This window comes from Oncorhynchus keta, chromosome 20 (assembly GCF_023373465.1).
Source record: "Oncorhynchus keta strain PuntledgeMale-10-30-2019 chromosome 20, Oket_V2, whole genome shotgun sequence".
Taxonomy (NCBI): Eukaryota; Metazoa; Chordata; class Actinopteri; order Salmoniformes; family Salmonidae; genus Oncorhynchus; species Oncorhynchus keta.
The window spans coordinates 12,983,534-12,996,692 of record NC_068440.1 but is presented as its reverse complement, the minus strand read 5'-3'; the positions used below and the strand labels follow the sequence as shown (position 1 = coordinate 12,996,692).

The window sequence follows — 13,159 nt, the reverse complement described above, 5'->3', positions numbered from 1 at the left end:
GGCTATCTAATAGTGAATAGGATTCTGCAATCTCATCTCTAAAGGGACTAGGTGTGAATAGACTAAAAAAACCACAGGGGGTTATGATTGTGTAAAATACAGTGTATTATCAGTGAGTGGATGTAATTTATGTATTTGACAAAGAGCTTATGTAGCCCATGTCATTGTAACTTCAAAAACTTTACAGCAACAAGCAACAATACGGGACTGTCAACAAGAGAATGTTTAGGTGATTAATCAATTTCCAACCGTTGTATTGCACTGGTATTTCGCTCACACACAGTTCACGGAATGGTGTATTTATAGTATGTAGCCTACCGCTAGATACAGCAGAGGCTTTAGTTTGCGCCACAATGCTTTAATCAACAGCAGCCTTTTAAATGACGATCAACTTGAAAAAGATAATACAAAATTATAGAACAGATTCATTTCCTGTGTGGTCCACAACCTTTGTGCTGAGCACACCACGCTCTTACTAAGTGAACCTTGCTGTGACGTACCTGATTGGTCGTGTCTGTGATGGCCACCAGCAGTTTCTCTACGGCGGCCTGGAGGCGGGAGCTAATATTCATGAGGTACTCCTCATTCTCCAGCTGAAGCTCCGCTCCTGGCAACAGGATGTGGCAGTCAGTCATCATCTGCTGGGACAACTCCAGGTCCTCGTCCATCGCTGTCTCACCCGACCACACGCTCACGTCACCAGCCCCAGTCTCGCTGCCATGGCAACTCTCAGTGGTTGACGCATCTGGGCAGGAAAAATGGAGGGCAAAGTTAATTGTCAACAGAGTACACTTCATTGGAAAAAAATATTGTTTTCAATGTCACCAATATCAACCAGTCATTAATTTAATAATTTTCATCCAATGAGTCATTTTTTGGCAAAGCATTCATCAACAATTATAATATAAGGCATGGTATCCCAGGTCTTAATCACACAAGGCTTCCGAGGAGTTGCCCATCCCTTCCTTGGCATAGTAGTATGAGCACTGTCCTTATGTTTATTGGTCACATACATGTATTTTTCAAATTAAATTGTATTTGTCACAAGGTGTAGACCTTAGTGGAATGCTTACTTACAAGCCCTTAACCAACAATGTAGTTAAAAATAACTATATTTCCCACAAAAAAATAAGAATAAGAGATAAAAGTAAAAAATTGCAAAGGCCCTCTTTGCCATGCAAATGAACTGAATCCCCCCAAAAATGTCCACTGCATGGAAGCTTCAAAAGGAGGGTGGTGCTTGGAATCATTGTTCTGTCAACCATTTTCACCTGAAGGAAACACGTGCCATCATTGCTTTGCACAAAAAGGGCTTCACAGGCAAGGATATTGCCAACAGTAAAATTGCACCTAAAATCAACCATTTGTCTACTCATCAAGAACTTCAAGGAGAGCGGTTTAATTGTGGCGAAGAAGGCTTCAGGGTGCCCAAAAAAGTCCAGCAAGCGCCAGGACCGTCTCCTAAAGTATTCAGCTGCGGGATCAGGGCACCACCAGTAAAGAGCTTGCTCAGGAATGGCAGCAGGCAGGTGTGAGTGCATCTGCAGGCACAGTGAGACAAAGACTTTTGGAGGATGGCCTGGTGTCAAGAAGGGCAGCAAAGAAGACACTTCTCAGCAGGAAAAATATCAGGGACAGACTGATATTCTGCAAAAAGTACAGGGATTGGGACTGCTGAGGACTGGGGTAAAGTCATTTTCTCTGACCTTTCCGATTGTTTAGAGCATCCGGAAAACAACTTGTCCGGAGAAGACAAGGTGAGAGCAACCATCAGTCCTGTGTCATGCCAACAATAAAGCATCCAGAGACCATTCATGTGTGGGGTTGCTTCTCAGCCAAGGGAGCTGGCTCACTCACAATTTTGCCTAAGAACACTGCCATGAATAAAGAATGGTACCAACACATCAAGAGAAGATCAACTTCTACTAACCATCAAGGAACAGTTCGGTGACGAACAATGCCTTTTCCAGTATCATAAGGCAAAAGTGATAACTAAGTGGCTCTGGGAACAAAACATCGATATTTTGGGTCCATGGCCAGGAAACTCCCCAGACCTTAAACCCATTGAGAACTTGTGGTCATACCACAAGAGGCGGGCAAGACAAAAAAAACCCCACAAATTCTGACAAACTCCAAGCATTGATTATGCAAGAATGGGCTGCCATCAGTCAGGATGTGGCCCAAAGTTAATTGACAGCATGCCAGGGCAGATTGCAGAGGTCTTGAAAACGAAGGGTCAACACTGCAAATATTGACTCTTTGCATCAACTCCATGTAATTGTCAATAAAAGCCTTTCACACTTGTGAAATGCTTGTAATTAAAACTTCAGTATTCAATAGTAACATCTGACGAAAATATCTAAAGACACTGAAGTAGAAACTTTGTGGAAATTGATATTTGTGTCATTCTCAAAACTTTTGCCCACGACTGTACATTGGTACCGGTACAGAGTCAATGTGCGGGGGCACCGGTTAGTCGAGGTAATATGTACATATAGATTGAGTTAGTAAAGTGACTATGCATAGATAATAACAGAGTAGCAGCAGTGTAAAACAGGGGGCGCGGGGGCAATGCAAATCGCCTGGGTAGCCATTTGATTAGATGTTCAGGAGTTATGGCTTGGGGGTAGAAGCTGTTTCGAAGCCTCTTGGACCTAGACTTGGCGCTCTGGTTCCGCTTGCCGTGCAGTAGCAGAGAGAACAGTCTATGACTAGGATGGCTGGAGTCGTTGACAATTTTTAAGGCCTTCCTCTGACACAGCTTAGTATAGAGTTCCTAGATGGCAAGAAGCTTGGCCACAGCGATGTACTGGGCCGTACGCACTACCTTCTGTAGTGCCTTGTGGTCGGAGGCCAAGCAGTTGCCATACCAGGCAGTACAACCAGTCAGGATGCTCTTGATGGTGTTGCTGTAGAACCTTTTGAGAATTTGAGGACCCATGCCAAATCTTTTCAGTCTCCTGAGGGGGAATAGGATTTGTCGTGCACTCTTCACAACTGTCTTGGTGTGCTTGGACCATGTTAGTTTGTTGGTGATGTGGACACCAAGGAACTTGAAGCTCTCAACCTGCTCCACTAAAGCCCTGTCGATGAGAATGGGGGCGTGCTCTGTCCTCCTTTTCCTGTAGTCCATAATCATCTCCTTTGTCCTGATCACATTGACGGAGAGGTTCTTGTCCTGGCACCACATGGCCAGGTCTTTGACCTCCTCCCTATTGGCTGTCTTGTCGTTGTCGGTGATCAGGCCTACCACTATTGTACGATTGGAAAACTGAATTATGGTGTTGGAGTCGGGCCTGGTCGTGCAGTCATGAGTGAACAGGGAGTACAGGAAGGGACTGAGCACCCACCACTGAGGGGCCCCCATGTTGAGGATCAGTGTGGCGGATGTGTTGTTCCCTACCCTTACCACCTGGGGGTGGCCCGTCAGGAACTCCAGGATTCAGTTGCAGAGGGAGGTGTTTAGTCCCAGGGTCCTACGCTGGGTGATGAACTTTGAGGGCACTATGGTGTTTAACACTGAGCTGTAGTCAATGAATACCATTCTCACACAGGTGGGAAAGGGGCAGTGTGGAGTGCAATAGAGATTGCATCATCTGTTATTGATGTTATTGCGGTTTAGCGAAATGCTTGTGTGCCTAGCTCCAACAGTCCAGTAGTATCTAACAAGTCACAAATCTAAAGAATGGAATAAAGAAATATTAGGATGAGCAATGTCGGGGGTGGCATTGACTAAAATATATTAGAATTATGTATATACATATGAAATGAGTAAAACAGCATCTAAACTTTATTAAAGTGACCAGTGATTCCATGTCTATGTACATGTAATTACTGGTGCATGGTTGATCAACCGGGTGGTAGCCGGCTAGTGATGGCTATTTAACAGTCTGATGGCCTTGAGATACAAGCTGTTTCAGTCTCTCGGTCCATGCTTTGATGCACCTGTACTGACCTCACCTTCTGGATGAAAGTGGGGTGAACCTTCCTGTAACATTGGGTGCGTTGGGCAGCCTGCACCATCCTCTGGAGAGCCTTGCGGTTGAAGGGCAGTGCAGTTGCCGTATTAGGCGGTGATGCAGCCCAACAAGATGCTCTCTATTGTGTATCTGTAAATGTTTTATGAGTGTCTTAGGGGCCAAGCTGCATTTCTTCAGCCTCCTGAGGTTGAAGAAGCGCTGTTGCACTTTCTTCACCACACTGTCTTTGTGGGTGGACCATTTCAGACAGTGATGTGTACGCCGAGGAACTTGAAGCTTTTCACCTACTCCACTGCAGTTTCGTCAATGTGGATAGGGGCGTGCTTCCTCTGCTGTCTCTGGAAGTCCACGATCAGCTCCTTCATTTTGTTGACGTTGAGGTTATTTTCCTGGCACCACTCCGCCAGGGCCCTCACCTCCTCCCTGTAGGCTGTCTCGCCATTGTTGGTATCAGGCCTACCACTGTTGTGTCGTCTGCAAACTTGATTGAGTTGGAGGCATGCATGGCCACGCAGTCATGGGTGAACATGGAGTACAGGAGGAGGCTGAGCACTCACCCTTGTGGGGCCCGTGTTGAGGATCAGCGAAGTGGAGGTGTGGTTTCCTCCCTTCACTACCTGGGGGGGTGGCCCGTAATGAAGTCCAGGACCCAGTTGCACAGGACGAGTTTCAGACCCAGGGCCCCAAGCTTAATGATGAACTTGGAGGGTACTATGGTGTTAAATTCTGAGCTGTAGTCAATGAATAGCATTCTTACATAGGTATCCCTCTTGTCCAGATGGGACAAGGCAGTGTGCAGTGTGATGCATCGTCTGTGGACCTATTGGGGCAGTAAGCAAATTGAAGTGGGTCTAGGGTGGCAGGTAAGGTGGAGGTGATATGATTGTTAACTAGCCTCTCAAAGCACTTCATGATGAAAGAAGTGAGTGCTACGGGGCGATAGTCATTTAGTTCAGTTACCTTCGCTTTCTTGGGTACAGGAACAATTGTGGACATCTTGAATGCATGTGGGGATAGCAGACTGGGATAAGGAGAGATTGAATATGTCCGTAAACACTCCAGCCAACTGGTCAAATGTGTCTTCAGCATAGAATGGAGTCGTGACCTGATTTGCGGAAGGGAGGGTGGGGGAGGGCCTTGTAGCCATCCCGGAAGGGAGAGTAACAATGGTTGAGCGTTTTTGAAGCGTGAGTACTACAGGTAATGTGTTGATAGAACTCCAGTAGCGTTATCCTTAATTTGCTTTGTTAAAATCCCCAGCTGCAATATCACATGAAACAGGGCGTTACAGTCTCAATCCTAGCTGACTGGTAGTACCACCCCAGACACAACCACACACAGAACTAAACAGGAAAGAACAGACATTATGTTACTGAATGATCCACAATTGCATCTTTATTCCCAGGAGGGACACACATCTCTTTTGAGTGCATTGGTACACATTTTTCTAGCAAGAGAATGCAGAGGGAGAGAGGATGGATCAGTGGGCATCTTCTATCATGACTGCTAACCGAATTTAAATGCAAATACACATGCCACAGGATATGTGTGGTTGATACAAGAGTATGAGGTGATGGTGAAGGGGGAAGAGGAGAACCCTGAATGTCATGTACTTTGTGAAAACAACATCTCAATAAGGAGTCAGTACTATTGTGCACATTGATTATTTTTCAGTTCACGTCACAGTCAAATAAGCCGTCAACAGCTATACTTCGTTGATAAAATACCAGAGCATTTGAAAAAGGTAACAAACAAAAAAGTCAAGCGGTTGGTTAACTAACTAGTTCTCTGAACTGTAAAATCTAACCACAATAATTAACCCTAGTTATGCAAGCACGCATGTGTGTGTGTGTGTGTGTGTGTGTCTGTCGCATGTGTGTACAGAGGGCAGGCAGATGTTTAAATTGGGGGAGATGTTCCCACACTAGAGCAGACTTTACCACTTAAAGGGATACTGCAAGATTCTGCATATTGTTAAGCTTGGCAGGGCATTGTGTCTTAAACACACTTGTCATGTTTGGGGACTCCGCCTTCAGGCCACATATCAAGAGATGAGATGAGTATACAGACGCTAAGGAGTGTAATGGTATTACCACTATTGTCTGATAGTTAGGGAGTGGTTGGTGGAATGGGTGGACCATAAAATTGTCCAGGGTAGGGTATACTGCTGTTGTGCCCTTGAGCAAGTACACCTGACTTCAATAGCTTAATTCAGCTATCTCGTTGTGTAATTCTATGATGTGTGAAATAAAGTTTATGAGCAAGTATTGTCGGGAGGCAATTATACTTTCTGTTAATACCAGGTAGTCGTATGGGGCAGCGAACTGGAAAAACTCTGAGCCCTACAATACGAGTCTGGTTAAAAGGTATTGGCTAAGGATTGCTACGTCACCTCCAGAGTTACATTAATTCCTATGATTCATGAGTTTCAGCACGTGATTCTGAAACACTGCCTACTATTGACAGGAGTGTCAGTCTGGCTGGACTGATTTTCCTCTGGTAACTGTGGGAACTTGACTTTTAATAATGTTTGGCGCTGGGATGAAATTGCCATGAATGCTACAGTCCCTGGGGATATTATTATGTATTGCTCTCTCAGTCTTCACACTGAAACGGATTCTTGTGTATATATAGATGAGATCAATTTTGCAAGTTTTGGTCACCCTGACGAGGGTAGTTTGACGGAAAGCTTGGTACAATAAAGATACATTTGCATTGATATTGAATGTACACTGAACAAAAATATAAATGCAAAGTGTTGGTCCCATGTTTAATAAGCTGAAAAAAAAATATATATATACAGTGCCTTGCGAAAGTATTCGGCCCCCTTGAACTTTGCGACCTTTTGCCACATTTCAGGCTTCAAAAATAAAGATATAAAACTGTATTTTTTTGTGAAGAATCAACAATAAGTGGGACACAATCATGAAGTGGAACGACATTTATTGGATATTTCAAACTTTTTTAACAAATCAAAAACTGAAAAATTGGGCGTGGAGGGGATGCTGAGGAGTATTTCTGTCGGGAAAAACGTATTCTGATTGGCGGCTCCCCTCATCAGCCATTTGAAATTAATAGATAAGGGATTAATTTATTTATTTCAATTGATTTATTTCCTTATATGAACCGTAACTCTGTAAAATCTTAATAATTGTTGCGTTTATATTGTTGTTCAGTATAGGAATTTTCCCCCTGTATCTTTTGCAGCTTGGTTGGGTATGCAGCTCACTCATTCATATATCCTTATGTACATATTCTTTATCCCCTTACACTGTGTATAAGACAGTAGTTTAGGAATTGTTAGTTAGATTACTTGTTGGTTATTACTGCATTGTCGGAACTAGAAGCACAAGCATTTCGCTACACTCGCATTAACATCTGCTAACCATGTGTATGTGACAAATAAAAATTGGATTTGATTTGATTTGAATATTTGGGGCATGGAAATGTTGCTCAATTGGTATCAAGGGCCCTAACGAGTGCAAGGAAAACATTTCCCACACCAGCAGCATGTACCATTGACAGCAGGCAGGATGGGGCCATGTACTCATTCTGCTTACGCCAAATCCTTACTCTTGTCATCAGCATGACGCAACAGGAACCAGGATTTATCGGACCAGGCAATGTTTTTCCACTCCTCAATTGTCTACTGTTGGTGATCGCGTGCCCACTGGAGCAGTTTCCTCTTGTTTTTAGCTGATAGGAGTGGAACCCGGCATGGTCATCTGCTGCAATAGCCCAGCCGTGACAAGGACCAACAAGAGATGCCATTCTGCACATCCCTGTTGTACTGCAACGTTATTTGCCTGTTTGTGGCCCCGCTGTTAGCTTGCACGATTCTTGCCATTCTCCTTCGACCTCTCATCAACAAGCGGTTTCCACCCACAGGACTACCGCTGACCAGAAGTTTTTTGTTTGTCACACAACTCTCGGTAAACCCTAGACACTGTCGTGTGTGAAAAGTCCAAGAGGCTGACCATTTCTGAGATACTGGGAGTGGCACGCCTGACACAGATGATCACACTACGCTCAAAGTCACTTAGGTCACTCGCTTTGCTCATTCTAACATTCAATCGAACAAGAACTGAATGCCTCACTGCCCGTCTGCCTGCTTTATACAGCAAGCCTCGGCCATGTGACTCTCTGTCTATAAGAGCTAACAAATTTCATGAACGGGGTGAGTGTACATCAACAATTAATTCAACGTGATGCATAGGTCCCAGAAAAAGGTTCCATAAAGAAAGGCAGCAGGTAACCAGTCAGGCAGGACCTCTTTAGACTGGCAATAGTGGTTAGAAACTGGCAGGACTTCATTAATTATGATATTCATCATGGGCATTTTTGGCAATAAGTATTCTGTCTCCATCTTTCTTTCCTCTACTGTGTATATTTCTGTCACACACCCAGACCTCAACCCTTGCACCTCTTCTTCTCTCCCTTACTTCATTGTATGTTTAGGTTTTGTCTGGCTCTATTTAATGAAATCTAAATCATCTTGATGGAGTGCTATTGTGCTTTTCCAAGACTCCGATCCCCAAGGGGGCTTGACGGGGTGCCAGGTAGCCTACTGTTCAGAGCGTTGGGCCAGTAACTGAAAGGTTGCTATATCAAATCCCCAAGCTGACAAGGTAAAAACCTGTCGTTCTGCCCCTGAACAAGGCAGTTAACCCACTGTTCCTAGGCCGTCATTGTAAATAAGAATTTGTTCTTAACTGACTTTCCTGGTTAAATACATTTTAAATAAAATAATAATTGGTGTCACACGTTTGTCGCAGCCCTAGCTACTAATCATGGAATTCAGTTAAGTGTAATCAGATGTGTTTGTTAGAGATGTAGCTTAACTGTGACACCAGTAAGGCCTGGAGGAGCAATATTGCTGACCCCATTTGACTCCTCATAACATGCATAGGTGGTAGGGGTTGATTTGAAATTGACTGCTCAACGAACCTTCAGCTGCCCCTGTGGCAGGCCTAAAGGGCTCGCCAGCTGCTCTTTGCCAGGTGGGTCTCTGTGAGGAGGAGGGGGGTACCAGTAGCCCTTCCACATGGCATCCGATGGTTTCCTCAGCGGCCGCTGTGGTCTTGAGCACATCACTCAGCACCTGTCGGAGGCTCTCGTTAGCCTTACGCAGAAGATTCCTGTGGAAAGAAGAAAATAAACAAAAATATGAAATGTTGGTGGGAGCAAAAATTATGATCTTTCATTCACTTAAAACAAATATTTTTGTTACGGGTGAGGTTGGCAAGACGCATACCGCACAAGTGCTTTGGTTAACTACATATGTACAGTGGCAAGAAAAAGTATGTGAACCCTTTGGAAATACCTGGATTTCTGCATAAATTGATCATAAAATTTGATCTGATCTTTATCTAAGTCACAATAGACAGTCTGCTTAAACTAATAACACACAAACAATTATACGTTTTCATGTCTTTGAGCACACCATGTAAACATTCACAATGCAGGGTGGAAAGAGTATGTGAAACCTTGGATTTAAAAACCCTCCTTTGGCAGCAATAACCTCAACCAAACGTTTTCTGTAGTTGCTGATCACAACGGTCAGGAGGCATTTTGGACCATTCCTCATTACAAAACTGTTTCAGTTCAGAAATATTCTTGGGGTGTCTGGTGTGAACTGCTCTCTTGGGGTCATGCCACAGCATCTCAATTGGGTTGAGGTCAGGAATCTGACTAGGCCACTCCAGAAGGCGTATTTTCTTCTGTGTTTTGGGTTGTTGTCCTGTTGCATCACCCAACTTCTGTTGAGCTTCAATTGGCGGACAGATATCAAGACATTTTGCAGGAGAATGTAAGGCTGAACTTGGGAATTCATCTTACCGTGGACTGATGACCATCAAGGCTTTTAGAGATACTTTTGCAACCCTTTCCAGCTTTATGCCAGTCAACAATTCTTAATCTTAGGTCTTCTGAGATCTCCGTTGTCCGAGGCATGGTTCAAATCAGGAAATGCTTCTTGTGAATAGAGGTTCTTGTGGTTCCGACTTAGGTATTTATAGTTGTCCACATATTCTAGGTGTCTGGCTAGACTGTAAACTCACCTTCCAGACTCACATTAAGCATCTCCAATCCAAAATTAAATCTAGAATCGGCTTCCTATTTCGCAACAAAGCCTTCTTCACTCATGCTGCCAAACATACCCTTGTAAAACTGACTATCCTACCGATCCTGGTCTTCGGCGATGTCATTTACAAAATAGCCTCCAACACTACTCAGCAAATTGTATGCAGTCCATCACAGTGCCATCCGTTTTGTCACCAAAGCCCCATATACTGCGACTTGTATGCTCTCGTTGGCTGGTCCTCGCTACAAATTCGTCGCCAAACTCACTGGCTCCAAGTCACCGATGTCTTTGCTAGGTACAGCTCCGCCTTATCTCAGCTCACTGGTCACCATAGCAACACCCACCCGTAGCACACGCTCCAGCAGGCATATTTCACTTGTCTTCCCCAAAGCCAACACCTCCTTTGGCCGCCTTTCCTTCCAGTTCTCTGCTGCCAATGACTGGAACAAATTGAAAAATAAATCACTGAAGTTGGAGACTTATCTCACTAAATTTAAGTGTCAGCTGTCAGAGCAGCTTGCCGATCGCTGCAGCTGTTCACAGCCCATCTGTAAATAGCCCATCCAACCAACTACCTACCTACCTCATCCCCATATTTGTTTTTCTGCTCTTTTGCACACCAGTATTTCTACCTGCACATCCTCATCTGCACATATATAACTCCAGTGTAAATTGCAATTACTTTGCCTCTATTGGCATATTTATTGCCTTACCTCCCCATTTCATTTGCACACATTGTATACACATTTTTCTATTTTGTTATTGACTAAGTTTGTTTATCCCATGTGGTAACTGTTTTTGTAACACTGTTTTTGCTTTATCTTGGCCAGGTCGCAGTTGTAAATGAGAACTTGTTCTCAACTGGCTTACCTGGTTAAATAAAGGTGCATTTTCTATTTAAAAATATCTAAAGAATAGCAACATTTTGGGAGTGTTTTCTATAGGGCAACATCTCCAATCTCATTGATTGGACTCCAGGTTAGCTGACTCCCGACTCCAATTAGCTTTTGGAGTAGTCATTAGCCTCGGGGTTCACATACTTTTTCCAACCTACAATGTGAATGTTTAAATTATGTAATCAATATAGACAAGAAAAATACAATAATTTGTGTGTTATTAGTTTCAGCACACTCTGTCTATTGGTGTGACTTAGATGAAGATCAGATCAAATTTTATGACAAATATATGCCGAAATCCAAAACTTTTTCTTGAAACGTGGTGCGTGGTCATATTCACTGCATACATTTCTTTTTGAATACATTTGTGTGTCGAACAATACAAATAAAGTAGCTAAAATATTTTACATTTGCTCTAAGAGCACCTGCTGAATTAACCCACTTATATAAAAGTATTACATTGTCATAGTCAGTCAAAAACACATCTTATAGTTAAGACATCTTAGTATAGAACGGGTCCCTTGTCCATCTCACCTTTTATCTGTTTATACAGTGCTTTCGGAAAGTATTCAAACGGACGCCACTCCACTCCACATTTTGTTAAATTACAGCCTTATTCTAAAATTGATTAAATCGTTCCCCTCATCAATCACCACACAATACCCCACAAGAACAATGCAAAAGCAGGTTTAGTATTTTTTGCAAATTCATAAAAAATACAACATTTACTGAAATATCACTTACATAAGTATTCAGACCGTTGACGCATTACTTTGTTGAAATATCTTTGGCAGCGATTACAGCCTCGAGAAGGTTTTCATCAAGGATCTCTTTGTACTTTGTGCCATTCCTCTTTCACTTGATCCTGACTATTCTCCCAGTTGCTGCCGATGAAAAACATGCCCATAGCATGATGCTGCCACCACCATGCTTCACTGGAGGGATGGTGCCAGGTTTCCTCCAGAAGTGACGCTTGGCATTCAGGCCAAAGAGTCTTGGTTTCATCAGACCAGAGAATCTTGCTTCTCATGGTCAGAGTCCTTTGGGTGCCAAGCTGGCTGTCATGTGCCTTTAACTGAGGAGTGGCGTCCATCTGGCCGCTCTACCATAAAGTCCTGATTGGTGGAGTGCTGCAGAGATGGTTGTGCTTCTGGAAGGTTTTCCCATCTCCACATAGAAAGTCAAGAGTTATGTTAGAATGACCAAGTTTTTGGTCAGCACCCTGATTGCTCAGTTTTGATGGGCGGCCAGCTTTTGGAAGAGTCTTGGACAGGTGTGTGCCTTTCCAAATCTTGTCCAATCAATTGAATTTACCAAAGGTGGATTTTTATTTGATTTATTTCACCTTTATTTAACCAGGCAGGCTAGTTCAGAACAAGTTCTCATTTGCAACTGCGACCTGGCCAAGATAAAGCATAGCAGTTCGACACATACAACAACAGAGTTACACATGGAATAAACGAATATGCAGTCAATATTACAGTAGAAAAAAAAGGAAAACAAAAAGTCTATATACAGTGAGTGCAAATGAGGTAGAATAAGGGAGTTAAGGCAATAAATAGGCCATAGTGGCGAAGAAATTACAATATAGAAATTAAACACTGGAATGGTGGATGTGCAGAAGATGAATGTGCAATTAGAGGTACTGGGGTGGAAAGGAGCAAGATAAATAAATACAGTATGGGGATGAGGTAGTTGGATGGGTTGTTCACAGATTGGCTATGTACAGGGATCTCTGTGAGCTGCTCTAACAGCCGGTGCTTAAAGCTAGTGAGGGAGGTAAGAGTCTCCAGCTTCAGTGATTTTTGCAGTTCATTCCAGTCTTTGGCAGCAGAGAACTGGATGGAAAGACAGCCAAAGGATGAATTGGCTTCGGGGGTGACCAGTGAGATGTACCTGCTGGAGAGTGTGCTATGGGTGGGTGTTGCTATGGTGACCAGTGAGCTGAGAAAAGGCGGGGCTTGACCTAGCAGAGACTTGTCGATGAACTGGAGCCAGTGGGTTTGGCGACGAGGGTGAAGTGAGGGCCAGCCAACGAGAGCGTACAGGTCGCAGTGGTGGGTAGTATATGGGGCTTTGGTGACAAAACGGATGGCACTGTGATAGACTTCATCCAAATTGCCGAGTAGCGTGTTGGAGGCTACTTTGTAAAAGACATCGCCAAAGTCAAGGATCGGTAGGATAGTCAGTTTTACAAGGGT

General features: G+C 43.6%; 1 protein-coding gene across 7 annotated transcripts in view; it reads right to left on the bottom strand.

The window, feature by feature from the left end:
* The window catches only part of LOC118399423 (A-kinase anchor protein 9-like), a 125,824-nt gene that overhangs the window by 56,235 nt on the left and 56,430 nt on the right, over positions 1-13,159 (bottom strand). For all 7 annotated transcript variants that reach the window (XM_052472082.1, XM_052472084.1, XM_052472088.1 and 4 more), the window contains 2 exons: positions 8,928-9,118; positions 501-745 (listed from right to left, as the gene is read on the bottom strand). In XM_052472082.1, the coding sequence (XP_052328042.1) occupies positions 501-745; positions 8,928-9,118 (436 nt within the window). The remainder of the gene's footprint in view (positions 1-500; positions 746-8,927; positions 9,119-13,159) is intronic.